This window comes from Verticillium alfalfae, genomic scaffold, assembly GCF_000150825.1.
Source record: "Verticillium alfalfae VaMs.102 supercont1.2 genomic scaffold, whole genome shotgun sequence".
NCBI lineage: Eukaryota > Fungi > Ascomycota > Sordariomycetes > Glomerellales > Plectosphaerellaceae > Verticillium > Verticillium alfalfae.
Window position 1 is genome coordinate 437,134 of NW_003315037.1, and position 16,517 is coordinate 453,650.

The 16,517-nt window shown below is 56.9% G+C and overlaps 4 protein-coding genes across 4 annotated transcripts in view; 3 read left to right on the plus strand and 1 right to left on the minus strand.

Annotated features, from left to right (window-relative positions):
* Positions 1 to 817: 817 nt before the first annotated feature.
* VDBG_01614 (suppressor of Mek1) lies at positions 818 to 3,728 on the minus strand (the record flags this gene model as incomplete). The annotated part of the gene is made up of 7 exons (XM_003007380.1): positions 818 to 1,231; positions 1,308 to 1,627; positions 1,678 to 2,994; positions 3,044 to 3,105; positions 3,181 to 3,265; positions 3,357 to 3,474; positions 3,609 to 3,728. 7 exons carry the CDS (start codon positions 3,726 to 3,728, stop codon positions 818 to 820), a joined length of 2,436 nt encoding a protein of 811 aa, XP_003007426.1.
* A 5,412-nt stretch (positions 3,729 to 9,140) lies between these two features.
* Positions 9,141 to 10,689, plus strand: VDBG_01615 (hypothetical protein; the record flags this gene model as incomplete). Its single annotated transcript, XM_003007381.1, has 3 exons — positions 9,141 to 9,238; positions 9,295 to 9,638; positions 9,744 to 10,689. The coding sequence occupies 3 exons, from the start codon at positions 9,141 to 9,143 to the stop codon at positions 10,658 to 10,660; spliced, it is 1,359 nt and encodes a 452-aa protein (XP_003007427.1).
* A 2,848-nt stretch (positions 10,690 to 13,537) lies between these two features.
* VDBG_01616 (conserved hypothetical protein) lies at positions 13,538 to 15,163 on the plus strand (the record flags this gene model as incomplete). Its single annotated transcript, XM_003007382.1, has 2 exons — positions 13,538 to 14,921; positions 14,985 to 15,163. 2 exons carry the CDS (start codon positions 13,538 to 13,540, stop codon positions 15,161 to 15,163), a joined length of 1,563 nt encoding a protein of 520 aa, XP_003007428.1.
* A 665-nt stretch (positions 15,164 to 15,828) lies between these two features.
* The window catches only part of VDBG_01617 (dolichyl-phosphate beta-glucosyltransferase), a gene marked incomplete at both ends in the record, with an annotated part of 2,118 nt that continues 1,429 nt past the window's right edge, over positions 15,829 to 16,517 (plus strand). Inside the window, 2 exons of the mRNA XM_003007383.1 lie at positions 15,829 to 15,918; positions 15,984 to 16,506. Of these exons, the coding sequence (XP_003007429.1) occupies positions 15,829 to 15,918; positions 15,984 to 16,506 (613 nt within the window). The remainder of the gene's footprint in view (positions 15,919 to 15,983; positions 16,507 to 16,517) is intronic.

The window sequence follows — 16,517 nt, forward strand, 5'->3', positions numbered from 1 at the left end:
TGGAGACGATGCCCAAGGGTGTCACCGCGGCCATGCTGGCAGGGTATGAGAAATGGGCCACGAGGTTTTCCCGGCAATGAGGTTTATGATGATGAGACGGCATCTCCCAAAGAGGGGCGTAGATAGTTTTCATCCACGATACCTAGCAAAAGCATACACACATGCCATCCAATGCGCAAGAATGGGGTACCAACAACGGATGGAATTATCAAGGGTGCCTAGTGACCAAAAAAACCAGGCTTCTGCCAGCCTGATCCAGATACAAGCCACCTCGTTACAGATGGGGTATACGCAGTTCGCTTCCACATCACACGCACCCCATACGACCATCATCCCCAGCGCGTCCCATCCGTCGGTCTCTCCGCAGGGGCGTCACACGCAGCCCCCTCCCGGGCCCAACCACCCCGATCATCATCAGCGCTGGCCTCTGCCAGCTTGCGCGTCGGCCATGAGCCACCCGCGCTTCTCTCGCCGCTGCAAACTCCCACGAGCACTGTCGCTCGCTCACTCGCTCAATTTAGTTTCGTCATTCTCATATCGTGCAAAGAACAAACCATGTACGAGAGAAGAAGGATGGAGAGAGGGGGAGGAAGAGAGGGAGAAGAAAAGAAATTGAAGAAGAAAGCCTGGCACCCGTGAAAAATAAGTACCGGCAAACGCCGACCCCGCCCAGCCGCCGAAGCAGACCCGCCGTATCCGGAAATCAAACATGCGACGGACGTCGAGAGAACCTTGGGTCGGTCTACCCTTCGACGTCGCGCGATCGTGTCCCTTAGCCTGCTTGTCCTTGGTCATGCCGAATGAAACAATAACGCCCTCATGATTCGTCGTCCGACCTCGAGTTGCCACCAGTCTTGACCGAGGGAGAAATGTTGATCGAGATCTTCCTCGGCGCGCTGGAAGGACTTGACCTATTGGGGAAATCCTTCTTTCGCTTCACCATGCTTGTTGACGATGCGACGGACGCGTTCGAGCCTGCGGAGCTGCTGTTGCGACGCTTGTTCTGCATCAGCTTGCCCAGTTCGTCCTCCTCGTCCTCTTCGCGCCGTCGCTTCTCCGATAGCCGCTCTGGTGGAGCGACAGCAGGTGGTGTCGATGGTGGCGTTGCATCGGTCGATTTGGTCTCTTTTGATTCGGCGGGCGGCGTCACGATGGCGTTCTCCTGGTTCTCATCCGGCTCGTCGTCCGAGGGGTAGTCGACCAGGGGGTTTTGACTGCGGCGTCGCGCCGTCTCCGTTCGTAGTCGGTTTGTCTAGCGCTTTGCTCTCGGGGCCGTCATCCTCGTCCAGATTGTCCCAGTAGTCCACGTCCTCCTTGTCCAGGTAATAGTCCATTGTGCCTGCTTGAGTCTGATCGAATCGGAGAACAAGTTCCCGGAACGTATCCATGTAGCTGAGAGGGATCAGCTGCTCCCGGTGGTTTTGCACCAAGTGTTTGACCAGGTCCTTGACATTCTCCTTCTTGATGAACTCAAAAAGCTCGAGGCAGGCGGAGCTCAAGAGGTTGTCCCGGGGCATGGTGTCGTTGAGCACATCCAGCAATGGGCCGAAGACATTCTTCTCGGTGAGATGCTTGATGTAGAAGTCGTCGTGAGATCCAATCAAGCTTCGGAAAAACCGTATGCCAACTAATCACGTTAGTATGAATACGACGAACACATTTTGGGTGGACCCGTACCAAGCTGCAGATACTTCTCAGGACAGCTGAGGAGTTGGGCGACACGCTGTGCGATATCGTTCTGCAGGACAAAGAACTTGCTCCGATGCAAGTGTTGGCGAATGAAGTAACCGAGGACCTCAATGAGGTATGTGAACATGGATGCCTGTTGCACGGTAAAGTTCATATCTGTCCGACCCTCCAACGCCATGAGCGGCCTGAACAGTTTTCTCGCCGAGTGCTCGTAAAAGTTGGCAAGCAGAAGCTCGTGGTTGGCTTCTGTCGCTTGCGGTAGACGTGTCTTGCCAGGGAACTCGCCGTTGGCCCGGGCAAAGGCTTCCTGTGCCTGAACGGGCGGTCCTTGGTCGAGCAGCACTCTGAGGGCGTCGGCAATCTGAGATCTCACCCCAAGATCAGCCTCGACGAGGAGGAGATCCACCAGGGAATCGGTGAGTAGTGGATGGTTTTCTTGGATCTGGCGGTACAGTGTTTGCCGAATCATGTGAGGGTCGTGCTCGATCATGGCCGCCAGAATGTCCGTTGCGCCGACCCGAACACCGACATCGGCTGAGCGCAGACCAAAGTTAATGACCTGCAACAGGCCATGTGCGATAAAGTTGTTGTACAGCGTCTGGCGCGCTGGGGGTTGCAAGTTCTTCGCAATAGAACAGCATTGCTGGATGAGCAGGACGGCGTCCTTCTTTCGCGATTCCACCTCTGCCCCCCTGAAGATGCCAAACAGCTCATTGAGGTAACCCGCGTTCCCTTGCAGATGCTGCACGATGTCGACTTGATTGAAAAAGATCAGAGAGTTGAGGACGGAGAAGGTAGGGTCGTCGAGGATGCGGGCCAGGACGACGTCCTTGAGATATTGAAGGCGGTGCGTTTGGTGAATCTTCCGCTCGATGCTTTCGTCTCGAATAGGTACCACCGACTTGTAGCGACCCCGGTTGCCGAGCCAGTGGCGGTGATTAGCTTTGTGGCTGGGGAAATCCGGGTCGTATTCGAGGGCGCCAACGACGCCGAGGAGACATGCGTCGGATACAGCATGTTCGATGATCGAGGTGTCGTTGAGAAGGATAATTGTTTTCATAATGTTGCACAAGCGATGCAAGTCGGTCAGGCTTTCGAGGTCCTCGGCCATTTCGACAAGTGGGGTAAGCTTGCCGATGTAGTCGTCGCTCATGATGAACTTGGCCAAGGCGTCGCGGCCGTTGGCCGTCTGATTCATTACGCGCATGCATTGCTCGATTTCGGTAAGGTTCTTGAGATCGGCGGTGGGCATGTTCACGTTGCTAGGCATGTCCATGGCAAGGTCGTCTGAGAGGCTGTCATCAACTTGAAAGACGTCAGCGAAATCCAAAGGGGTGTCGTGCAGTGGTCATACCGGGCGCCCCGGGTGCGGAAATACCACCGTGGAAGGTCGATTGGATGCCGCTGATGAACTTCCTGTGATTCGACATGATAGGTCAGTAGATGTACACGACAACGGCGCGACGCCGAGGGTGCGGCGATGGCACGAACCAGATCAGATGGCAGCCCTCTGCCTCTTGAAAAGAGAGTGCCATGTCAATACCGCTGCTTGGCTCGGTCCACACTATCAGGGTTTCTATGGGAGTAGGCAGCGTCAGCGACTTGTGTCGGATGGGATGGGAAGATGGCGCGGGGCGTGAGAGATGCCGATGTGACTTGCGACATACCCTGCTGCTTTTGGAAGCCATCCTCCTTGCAGATCTTGGTCTCAAGAAGCAATCGTTCGGGCTGGTCTTCGGACTCGACGTAGACGCGAGGGTCGCGTGGATGGCCCTCTTCGGATTGCTGCACATCCCCATTGATCAGTATTTCGCGGTGGCAAGGATGAGTGACGCGACGGTGGGTCAAGCGAGGACGAAGAGGCCAGTGACTTGAGCAGAGGAGACGAGACGATGTGGGAAAGCCATGACGTGACATACCTGGGTAAAAGCAGCGGTACAGAAGCCGGTGCCTCGGTCAAACCAGTCATTGTTACGGAGTTCGTAGACCTTGACGCGCTTCTTGTCCGTCGACTGATGAGGCACGGATTGTGCCATCATCACAGGTTCGACGTCCCCCTCAATGGCGACCCTCGGCTGATAACTAGTGATGTCGGGGGCGAGCTCTAAATGTTGCTGAAGAGATAGTTCGGCTTCTGGCTGGCTAAGGATAGTGAGCGCCACTTTCCCAGATGTGCGCCGCAAGGTTGGCGCGTGACGACAGGAGGGGGTAGAAGGAGGGAAGAGGACAGGTCGGTTGGTTGATCGGTCGGAGGGTCGGGGTCGGGATTCTGGGTTGGGGTTATGGTTCTGGTGTTCTGGGGCCCTTCAGCTAAGGCCAGGAGCAGGCGCGCGAGATTGCCCTCCGATGCGTCGCGACAAAGGCAGGCGATGAGGGTCGTGGCACTGTCGCCGTATGACGTCGATCGACTGACGAGACAGAGAGAGAGGGGGGATGGCGCGGCACGTCGAGTGCGTCGTGTCGTGGGAGGTGCAATTAGAATGCCATGAAAATCGGAGGCGGGTGCGGATGCGGATTGCGGGCAGTGGTCGCGCGATCGACCGTCGGACAGATTGATAACAACTGCCACCCGAACGAAAGCAGCAGCTGAATGCCGCAGTGGACCCTGTCCTGGCTGGTCCCTGAAGAAGAAACCAGAGGGAAAGAAAATGGGAGAAAAGAGCGGAAAGAGCGCGCGGTAGAGGTGGAATGGCGGTAGGGCAGCGACTCGTGGCTCGAGGATGAAGCTAGCGCGGCGCAAGGTTTGGGCTGTGATGTGACCAAGGAAGAAGTTGAGGCTGGCCTGGAATGCACTGCGGACGAAGTGGGCGGATGCGCGTGATCGGGGGTGGGTGGACGTGGGTGGCACTTGCCCAGTGCGTCTGCCCCCAGACAAAGGCAGGACCATCCATCCGTGGCAGGTTGTTTCCTCTGCGTCCTGGGTGCCTCCTGGGTGCCGAGGTGGCCTGGCCTGTGCGGGGCAACCAGCTGGTAAAGGCCCTGTCACCAGCGGTCTGCAGCTGGCTCACGTCATTCGGCGCTTCGTCGCTTTTCTCTGTCCAATCGGAGGTCGTTCTCGGAAGGCGGCTCCTCATCTGCTGGACTGCTTCGGGCAAGCGCTCGTCTGAGATTGCCGCCTCCCGAAAGGCTTGATGCCTGATGGATGCTGGATGGCACGCCATGGGATCGAATGAGCCCCCGAAAATAACCACGATCGTTGCCTTGCCCTGGTCACCTCAGATTGACCATATCCGCCAAGATCGACAAAGCCCATCAATTGCGGTCCTGCGACATCATTTGTCGTCAAGAGAAAATTGGGGGCTATCCTGTTTCGGCTTCTGGCGCTCTGCTTGACTCCCGAACATGCACTGAATTCTGAGCCTGCTGCCTCGCAACACACGCACGCACACACACACACACGAGAACGGCATTTGACTTTCGGCATTGTCAAGATTCACCGTCAATGTTGAATCCCATCATTTTAAGCACCTCAAAGTCTTCTCTCGGCCCCTAGTGTCTCGAGCGAGAAACCGGCCGTACAACACGAACTTGGTCCAGGCACAAGCTCAGGCCCGGGGCCCGGGCTACAGGTTCAAACGAATACTAACTTAGCACCCACGTGCGATTATGTCCCAGACTTCGTCCAGTCCATCTGCAGCTAGCAGCTTTCTATCCCATCGCCGGAACAGCATTGAAAGGCCGATCACACTCCCCAAGTTTATGTACCAAATGCAGAGGCCCGCACCATGCCCGTCCCATCCACGGTGCTGGTAAAATTGCTGCAACGAAGCCACTGCTTGAATAAGTCGACAAACAAAAGGACATGGGCCCCGAAATACCCAATCGTCAGCGAGACCAAGGATCGGACCAAGGACGGGGCCCGTGCTAGGGCCACACATCTTCCCTACCCGCATTTTAGACGCAGATCATTTAGAGTCTTCTCCTGTTCTCGTCGCTTGCCATACATGTAGCGAGCAACTGGGCCCGACATGTACTTACTGCGGAACTTCGGTGCGACGCTCGACCCATGTGATCGTTTACAGAATCTCAATGCAACAATCAGCATCGCATGCGCTCAATCGACGGATGTGCTGATCAAATCTACTGGCCAGCAGGGCAGCAGGGTACAAGAGCCTGTGATTCCCCAGCGCCCAACCTGACCCCCACGCACCGGCATACTACACCGTCACCTTCTCCTCATCATCGTCTATGTCCAGCTCGCATCCGTCGGCGCAGTCTTCGGTTAAAGATTCCGAAAGACAAACAGTCACCCACCTCGCCATTGGCACAATGTTGAGATATGAGCCTGACCGGCTAGCCACCCCAGAGGGATTGATTAGCATCTCGCTAGCATTCACACACCGGTGTGTCGTTGTCTACCTACCTCCTTGTTAGCGGAGTCAATATTTTCTCCTACCAAGAAGCAGCTTGCTGCGTTGGCCTGATAAGGTACAAGTCGGCCCAGGCTCGGACTGGTTTCTGGTGTCATTTCAGGCGATTTCCCGATTTTGAAGTGGCATGGCGCCCCCAACGGATGCGAAGAGCTGACCATCCCGTTTCTGATAGCGCCAAGTCGAGCTTGCTTGAACGAACTCGGTACTGTCAACAAGCGGCGTCTCTTCTCTCTTCAAGCAGATTGATATGAAGCAGATGCCGACCATGGACACCAGCTAAGCCCCCAATGCCTTAAAAGGAAAAAATGCCCGACGCACGGCAGACTACCTTATTCGCCTTGCGTGGAGCATTGTTGTTGACCAGGCTCCCTTGACGGGTCGCATATGATCTGACCCAGGGTTAACCAGAATGCCTGCCTCGGCCTTGTCGAACAACGACCCTGGCGGCCTGGTCGGATCACAATGCTACACCAAAGCGCGAGCTTCCTCCAGCAGGCGCACATCAACACCCCGAACAAAGGTCACTAATCAATATTCTCCAAAGCCTGCTCCACTGAGTATCGATCGTCCTTCCTTGGAGGTGATGTCTTTTCACCATGGCTTATCAAAGCCCGGCTGTTCGTCCCTGTCGTCCTCATCACAGCTGAAGCGGATGGTGACAGACGTGCATCGGGCGACATATGATATGTATGATTCAGCTATACCGCACTTCGACACTGGCATCCATCCACCGTCCTCCAGATTCGGCCAACGTGTAGAACAGACAAAAAGCAAGACAGAGTCTCACAATACAGAAGCGGATACCACGGGTGGTTGGCAGAAGAGGCAGAACCACCAGCAAAAGCTGCGAAATGCAACTAACACAAAAAGAAAACGAACGTCATCATTATCGTATCCATGGGCGCATTGAAACAAACAGGGTTTGGTAACGAGCCGTGTGAGGGTTGTTAGCGTGTGTCTTCCGCCGGAAGGTCTCCCAACAGCCTCTCGACAAGGTATAAGAACCTTCCGGGCGCTATCAGCCCGATTACGGTTGACGCTATCGTTGCTCGGGCACCCTGAGAGCTCCTCTAAAGGATGCGCTACAGGGTTTCATTCCCCTGAAATCCAGAAGCCTGAAGCGGACGATGGCGGTCCGGTGCGGCTGGAGCGACACCATGACGGGCTTCCATCGACACGGGGAGCGACGGGTTCTGGGTTCCTGGGAAGCTAGCGCCATGCCGCCCGTGGTCAGTCCGACCCTAGGCGCGTCCGCCTGTGCTCAGTATTGTCCAGGACGTCGTTGGCTGGCCGTCATGCCGCCACGCCGCCCACCCGCCTCGGCCACGCATCCCTGCAGGCAACCTACATGAGCGCTATCCGTGCCGTGCCTGGCTCGGGATGGAATACGAGGGCCATTTTTGGGAGGAGCAAAAAGTTGGCTGATGCTCCTCAGCGACCATTGTCGATGGCGCTGACGCGAATGCTGCAGGCTGAACAGAAGCAGGATCATGGCTCGTGAATGGAGCATCGTCAGAGCTTGTGAGGATGCAAGGTTGCCGTCCGTGCCGTCGCGATAACAGCGTCGTCGCCCTCGCCGTTTGCGATTCTCCTGCCGATCACCAACCAGCAAGCAGGTAACCACGAGTTTGGCCCGTGTCGCAATATGCATGCCAGGCACAGAGCCAGCATGGTGAAATCTGCGATCCAGGAATCCGTCCGGGAGTGAGAAGGATCTGCAACAAGAAGGATCGGCACGGTCTCCGGCGGTGGGAACGCGCTTTATCGCCATGTTGCAAGCTCACCAACTTCCCTGCTTCCTAATTGCTCGTACCTCACAGTCTCGCACGCCGCAGCCTACTGTCGGCGTCTTTTTCTGTCCTCAGTATGCCAGCCAGACGGCACTTGCATCTATCATTACGAGATAGACCAGAAAAAGGGGGGGGACTTAACCCAAACCCCGGTCTGTCCATCGCTTTTGCCAAGCGGAGATATTGGAAGCCATGCACCAGCAGTCGAAAGGCGGCTTGGCTGCTGCGTAGGTGTATCCGCAACCCGACAGAGACCCCTGCTATCATCCAGGTCCGAGTCCTCTCCCACCCACCCTACTAGAGGTGATGTGCCTTGCCTCACACTCTTTCACGGCTCACTGCCTATTCACCCACACGCCCCCATTAAGAGTCTCCTGCCACCCCCCCCCCCCAAATGCCCTTTGCAAGCCTGGAATCCTCCCCGTCTTAAAAGAAAGAGCACGCAGTTCTGGGACGCATGTCTGTGATTCACCTCTTCTCAAAATTCTTCGATTCAGGCCTGTGACAACGACGACGTCTCATAAGGCTGGAAAAGTGCATTCCCGGCAGCCGTCCTTTGACCTTGAGCGTACTGCCTCCTTATGCTCGACTCGCAACCTTGAAGACGCCTCGACGCCCGTGGCACTCTGTTTGACGCAGCCTTTGGTCCCCCTCTCTGTCTGTCAGACGCCTCTGACTTCACGATAGCAGGGCGTTGCATAGGTCGACCTGCCTCGTTCGTTTAGACAATCGCCAGAGTGGCTGGTGCTGCAAAATTGTTCGTTCTGCCTTCTCTCGTGGTTAGAAGGGTGAGATCTGGTCAAAGGTCGCGCACACATCCCCCCCAGAGTGTGGCATCTCTCTCGACACCCCCGGCCCCCCCCCACGACCCCGAACTTCCCAGGAGTTCTGGAAAACCAGAACAACCGGGCCAGGGCAGACGCGTACAGCCTCTTTCCCCTCACGACATGATTATTCCGTCACTCACCTGACGACCCTGACATTGCCACTGACAATCTCATTTCAATTCACCCCAACATTCTATCCTGGAGACCATCCTGACCCAGTCCCAATCAGGTTTCGGCCACTTCGCATCCTGGTCTCTTGACCCCTCTTCGCTTGTGGCATCCCGGGATCCAGATCAACCCGTTCGTGCGGCCTTCCTAGAACAGTTTGACCCGCACCCGCACCTTACAAGCGACCTGCTATTTGAGCTCAAGTACGAACACGCCACCTCTACCTTCCCCGAATCTTTTGTCTGCTCTCGCGCCAGCGGCAACGCCGGCTCTCAAAGCATCAAACGCCAACAATGTCCATCCTTTCGAGCCTCAAGAAGTCGAGGCAGTCGGCCAAGGAGCACAACAAAAAGGAGGCCGAAAAGGCTTCAGAGGAGCACAAGCAGGTGCCGTATCGCCATGTTCCTACGCACGCCGCCATTGACGCCCTCGCGCCGCCCCCTCGAGCTGGAAGCATGACGACCGACCAAAGATTCTCGAGCAGAACCGACGAAGGAGTGCCATGGCCACGTCCAACCTAGGCACGAAAATGCCAGGACCAGGAGGACTCCCTCGTGTTGGCAGCAGTCTTTCTCACGTCACTTACCCCTCGGTGCACGCCAACCCGATGCGACACATGCCCAGAGCCTACAGCTACAACGGCGTCCCGCCAATGCCTGCTTGGGGCGGAGATCGCTCCACCACCGTCAATTACTCGGTACCTGATCTCGCCCTGCCGTCCATCAAGGGCAAAGAGGTTGAGAGGCTGCCTATGTTCGAATCAGGGCGGGCGAGCTCTTTATCCAGCAAAGGTGCGTCTGTGCTTGGGTGTGAGGGGGAGAGAGAGAGAGGGGGGGGGGAAACTCTCAGTCGGGCATTGCTGTCCCGTGACGACTGTATGCTGACAGCTTGTATAGGCTCCCCTACTGGCAGTTCTGGTGATTCAACCAGCTCTGATGACCTTGAGATGAGGCCTTCTCACCCCCGCCACAGCACGATGCCCATGACATCGTCAGTAGGCATGTCACCGCTACACCACACTTCTTCCGGCCGCTCCGTAGCACATCGATTGCATCCAAGTTCACGTCGAGCATCTGACGCCTCGGACCGGGGCGACCCTGCAGTTCTCGCTCGCGCTGCCGCCGCTTCATCTCTAAGAGGCGAGGACCGGAGGCCACCACCATCATACCTCACACGAGGCTATAGCTCGATTCCCGCTGGTCATGCACTCTCGCCGACGCAACTTCCCGGCGCGCTGCCCATCATCGAGCCATCCGCCACGGGCGCATCCTCGTCGAACAGTACCACCAGCCTCCAGAGCCTTTCTGTCGGACCGCAATCGCTCTCATCATTCAACTTTGGCGGCTACTTCTCCTCGAACCCTACATCGGCACCCTTATCCACCAAGTCCTCCGTATCCCTCTCTACACCAACGACACCGACAGCCACCGTGCCTGAAGAGCCCAACTGGGGGGAGAAGACGCCCGTGGCGACGCCTGCGGCGCCCGAAGCTACCCCGCAGGCGCCCGCCACCATGGTGCCGCCGCATCTCAAGTTTTCAGATCGCCGCGCGTCATCCCGATCCAAGGTGGCTCGGTTCACAGAGCTTGAGACGATCGACTCGCACACCGAGCAGCGCGCCCCCGAGCTCGCCAGTCAGGCTGTCACAGTCACGCTGCCACAAGAGAAGCAGCAGGCGAAAACATTTGAGGAGCCTGTCTCTGCGCCCGTTCCGGCCAAGGTAGGACGGCGCCTCTCCAAGCAGCAGCCCGCCGGCGGGAAACTGCCCAAGAAGTCACGGTGGTCGATGCGCGGTTCTGCTGTCGCCGTGTGATCCATTGTTCTCGACTGAAAAGCATAGTCAGCATGGCCAGCCTTACCTCATACAAGGTGGAAGAAGGCTGAGTGCCACAACAGGACCCTGCAATCAGCCAGCCACATGGTGTTACGCTTGGCATATGAACGCATTGACGAGGAGTGTTTTACTACTTGAAACTTTATTTTTCTTTCTCGTGTTTATCCCGTTGTCAGGGAGGGGGACCTTCCTTTGTTGACTTTGTTTTCCCAGTTCAAAGACTATTATGCACTGGGGAGAGAATACGGTCTTTTCCGCTGATACCACAGCCATCCCTCGAACCTCCACAGGCATTGTTTCAGCTTGGGAGGGAGGGAGGCATTGTTTTTAACTTTTGGGGGTTATGGAGCTTGGCGTACAGGGTGGGGAATGAATGGCAGAGTCGTAACAGCCACATACAAAGAGACATACACAATCACGCGCCTACACACACAATAAAGCAACTGTCTTACCCGAGCAAGACATCAGGGTCCAAGACGGGAAGCACAGATACGGAGGTTTGGCCAGAGGTGGGGATGAGCGGGGAGCCCCGCCTCCTATGTCTAAAAGGCGGTCGGCTGGCTGGCTGGCTAGCTAGCTCACGAGGGGACCTGTGCTCGACGTCGCAGGCGGATGGGCGAGCGAGACAACAACGGCTTGAGCTGCCCCTCCATGCCGCCGATACGGGAGAACAGAAAGAATTCTGACAATTGGATCGTCTACGATAGGCTGGCTAGCGAACTTCATGTAGGCGAAGACAGACGATAGGGAAGGCTAGATGTGAGCGCCCCCCACCCCCCAATGATGAATACAATTATGGCATCTCGGCCTTGACCTCACCAGTGGTGAGCCGAATTTTCCTATTCGGGCCATGTTCGCACTTGAGGTGGCTTGCATTCTCATCCAGAAACGGACGGGCGAGACAACACTCTGGCTGTCATTCTGTCTCTTTCAGCGGTGTGCTTACTCCTTCTCCTTTGGCGCACTTCTCTGCGCCAAGTCGATCCGTTTTATTGGCAAGGCTGCATGAGCAGCAGCAGACGTAGCAGCATGTGGATTGCGGATTAGGCCACTTACCCTCCGGCGACCAGTCTTGTGCGCCCCTGTCTATCCACTGGTGCACCAGGCACCCGCTGCCGCTGGACGACATTGGGGCCGATGCACATGTGACCTGGGGGGAGGACGACCAGTGATGAGTGCGACGCTGGCACGTCTCTGACGATGCTCTGTCGCAATGCGTCCTTGGCGAGCTCGGTTAATTCAGGCCGCACAGCGGAACGGCGGCCGGATCTTCCCGCCTCACTTACAGGTTCTGGAAGCTGGGTAGATGGGAAGAGAGAAAAAGCGCGTGTCATGTTAGGGGAAGCGCATTTCTCTGGTCCAGAATCATAAATGCGGTGCCGTAGCTTAGTGACAAAAAGAACAAGTATGTTCGTCATGAGGACATACGAACAGGCGTTTGCATCGATGCGCTGCTATTGCAGATTGCTGCGCGAACATTCAAATGGTTTGCCTGTTGGTCGAGGTGCTGCGTGTCAGCGAACATGATGACTGATACGCTTCTCCGTCTATCGCCCTTGGGTCCTTGGTCGGCAAGCCGTAGGGTGCGTCCCACCAGTTCAGGATGACAGGTTGAGCCACTGATGCGTTTGGTCAATGCTGACATTTGACATATTGACAGCAGGCAGACCCAGATGTGCGCCGAGCAGAAGCAGGTCAGCAGTCCAGATGGAGGGGAGGGGAAAACATGTATTGGCTCGCGCAGGACGGGAGCAATATGCATGTCTGACCGAACTCAAAGCGTGTGGCGGTTGGGGGGTTGGTTGGCAGCGAACGCCCTGGGCTGAACTTTCGTTACGCGGTTACTTTGAACGACGCACAGAGAGGGGGCGTGAGCCGAGAGAGAAGAAGAACAAACAGAGTGTGCGTCAAAGAGGGGGCCGTCGATGCGGCAGATCTGACGGAGATGGTCGATGATTAAATGAAGCATGCAGTTCAAGGGACAATGAAAACATGGCGGATGTTGCGTGGTTTCGCGGTAGGCTGCGTCGGCGATGCTACCCTCATCTCGGATGATGTGGGCAGCGGAGAGGAGGAGAGAGGGGACCAGCAGTCGAGGCAGGCCTGGGCTGGGTCTCATGGTTCGCTCGCGAGGGCTCATGCAGGTTAGAACAGTGAGTGCAGAGGGCTGGACCACGCTCTGGGGCTGGGCTGAAGAGCGCATATCGATAGATTGCAAAGTATATTGTATGCGAGTCGGTGGCGATGGGGACCTCATGCAAGGCGAGCACGAATTGGCGTGCTCTGCGACTGTGCTGGCGCTGATGCACAGAGAGAGGATAAGACGATGCACAAGCCCGGCAAACCGCCCCTCTCCGGCCCCGGGACCGAAAGGCAAATTGCACCCGAAGGCCGTCCGCTCCGTGTTTCACCTCGCCTTGCTGTCGGGCGATTCGCAATTCAATGAGATTGAAGATTCGGGGCTGTCATCGGCTCTCATTGGACATGACGGGGATCCTTCTTCTGTTTGGCTACCAAGGGGCTGCAGATAAACCAGGGTTCAAAAGGGGCCTCTGCCCGACAGTCTCCTTTCAACGGACGTCTCTGCTTCGACTTGGCAAGGCGTGGCCGTTCGTGCCTTAGTCTCGGACAGGCAGGACCGTGGCTGGCCCGAAGATCGACATTGGACTACTGTGAGCCAGCATCGTTATCTTGGGGTAGGACAACATGGTTGGCTGCCGTTACATTGTCCGCTTGGCCTAGGTCCGGGGGCAGCGTGAGGGGATACAAAATGTGCATCGGCCCCCCGCTATTCGACACTGATATCATCCCCTCTCCGATCAGCGTCGACCAAGTACATGTTGAAAAATTGAGATTATGGCCGACGTTGACGACAAAATTGACGAGACGAAGTCCACGGCCGAAGCCAGAAACGGGCATCATGTCGACCTCAACACGACGGCCTCTGTCGACCTGATAAACGCCTCAGGCCACGTCCAGCAGCTCTCACGCAACTTCAGCTTGGCAGCCCTCGCTGGCGTTGGTCTCACAGTCGGCAATGTCTGGCCTGCCATCGGCGGATCCATCCTTGTGGCGATTTTTAACGGCGGCCCGCCTGGAGTATTGTACGAGTTTCTAGCCGTGTCCGTGTGTTACTGGACCGTTGCCGCCAGCATTGCGGAGCTGGCAAGCGCCATCCCGTCGTCGGCGGGCGTCTATCACTGGGCATCCGTCACGCCGGGCCGGCGCTGGGGGCGTGGAATCGGCTTCTTCGCCGGCTGGTGGAACTATCTCGCCTGGGTTTTGGGGCTGGCGAGCATGTCCTCCATCTTTGGCAACACCGTTGTGCAGATGTACGCCCTGAACCACCCAGACGTGGTTGTGCAGCCATGGCACGTTTTCGTTGCATACCTGCTGTCGACATGGCTCGCGTGTGCCGCGGTTTGCTTAGCCAACAAGGCGCAGCCAGCGCTGGACAAGTTTGGCATTTTTGCTATCCTCGGCGGCTTCTTCATCACGATCACTATCGTCGCAGTTATGCCTGGCCGAGGTGGGAGACCGCCGCATGCAACATCGTCGTTTGTCTGGAAGGAGTGGTCGGCAGATATCGGGTACCCCGATGGCTTCGTTTTCCTCGCGGGCATGCTCAACGGAGCGTATAGCGTGGGGGCCGTGGACGCGACAACGCACTTGGCGGAGGAGATTGCCTTGCCACACCGCAACGTGCCCATTGCTATCGGCATGCAGATGAGTATTGGCTTCGTTACGGGGTTTTGTTACCTTGTGGCCATCATGTACGGCATCAACGACCTCGACGCCTTATTCGAGTCACCTTATCCCATCGCCGAGATCTACCGACAAGCCACTGGATCAGCGGCCGGGGCCACAGGCCTTCTGGCGCTCATCATGATTTGCATTGGACTCACGATCATGGGCCTGTACATGATCTGCGGACGGACGCTCTGGGCGCTGGCGCGCGACGGGGCGACGCCGGTGCCAGGGTTTCTGGGCGAGGTCAATGGCAGGCTGGACATGCCACTGCGGTCGACGCTGGTGACGGCGGTCCTGGTGACGATTCTCGGGGCCATTTATGTGGGCAGCACAACGGCATTCAATGCACTCGTGGGCAGTTTTATCTTGACGTCGAGCAGCTCCTATCTGGCTGCGATCCTGCCGAACCTGCTGACGGGACGAAAGAATATTTCATACGGGCCTTTCCACATGCGCGGATGGATTGGGTTTGCAGTAAATGGTATGGCGTGTGCATACATGACGGTGTGGTTTGTCATTTATTGCTTCCCGTATTTTCTGCCAACGGATGCAGCAAGTATGAATTATGCGTCGTTGATCTGGGGTGGCGTCACCATCCTGGTGGGTCTCTGGTGGTTCATCCATGCTCGAAAGGGATACCAGGGGCCTCAGACAACAGGAGGCATTGTCAGTGAGGTGGAGAGGGAGAAGGTGACGACGGCCGATGTTCGAGCCAGGCTGGGCCGGCCATGATGGTATCAAAAGTTGATGAGATGAAAGAGGGAGAATGCAGCTTGTCTGTAAGCATGCTGATACGCATCAGAACATGTAAGCTGCAGACGGTTTGCGAACGCAATTAGGGATAAACTGTTCGACAATTTTCTTCAGCCTGCTTGATGACCATCTGAATGGCGGTAGAAAGCGGCGGACATGTGTTGATGATAGGACTTGGTCAAGCACTCTCATTCACAGGGCAAAGAGAGAGCCAAGTCCAAGACAGTACGTACTCGATAGCTATACTGGCGTTGAGCCAGGGCACGAGGTACGTACTTTGAAGGGGCGTGTGCTATCGCTGCAAGGCTGTGAGACACGCTGGGGACCTGCATCAGCGCGTCTAGTGACAATGTCGATTGGGCAGCCTCGTGCGCCACGAAAGACCCTCCACGTTGTTCCTTCCATCTTCGTGTCTGATGTCTGAGGCTTCGCTCCCACCTGTTTGCCATCTTTGAGGTCTGGAGCCTTCTGAGCTCTTCCTCACGACAACACCAACACTGCCTTAGTACCCGAAACGTTGCCAAGGTCAAGGTCGTCCGCTGCGGCCGTTGTGACGACCCAGTGATTGTACTTGGCGTGCAGCTGTCCTTTCTTCGACTGCCTTCTCGTTCACATCCACACGTACAACTAAGACCGCCATTACCATGAATGACATCGTGCACGCTGCCACCCACCTCTCGTGGCCGGCGCTGGTCCTTGGCTTCGTAGCCCTTCTCTTCATCGCCTACCACGCTGTAAGCTTCAGCTACAATTTGCAACCACAATGTCGTTTCCACACATTCACTGACGACCCCTCCAGCTCCTCCTCCTCCTGCACGCCATCGCTCCCAAGCCCCGCGCCGTGCTCCCCTCCGAAAAGACATACTCCACGACGACCCCAGACTCGGACGGCACAGTCACCCATGCACTCCCCTGCTGGTTCGACCGTTGGCTTGCTGAGCGTCAGGCTTCGGAGACGGCCACCAAGCTGTCCGACCCATCCAATGTCCCCCTTCCCGACTCGGGCACCATCGAGCCCGCCTCTGTCCGCGTGACCGTCGTCGTACCTGCCTACAACGAGGAGGCACGCATCTTGCCGGCGCTTGAAGAGGCCGTGACCTATCTCGATGCCAACTTTGGCCGCCCTGCCTCTACCTCAACCCTCTCGCCGCCCCCCTCGGCCAAGCGCACACCCTCCCCGCATCGTCGGGTCCAGAACGCCCCCTCCGACGATGTTACCGGCTACGAGATCCTCATCATTGACGACGGCTCCTCCGACGCCACCATCTCGGTCGCCCTCGCCTTTGCCCGTAACGCACGCCCTCCACGACACGTTGCGCGTCGTTCGCCTGGT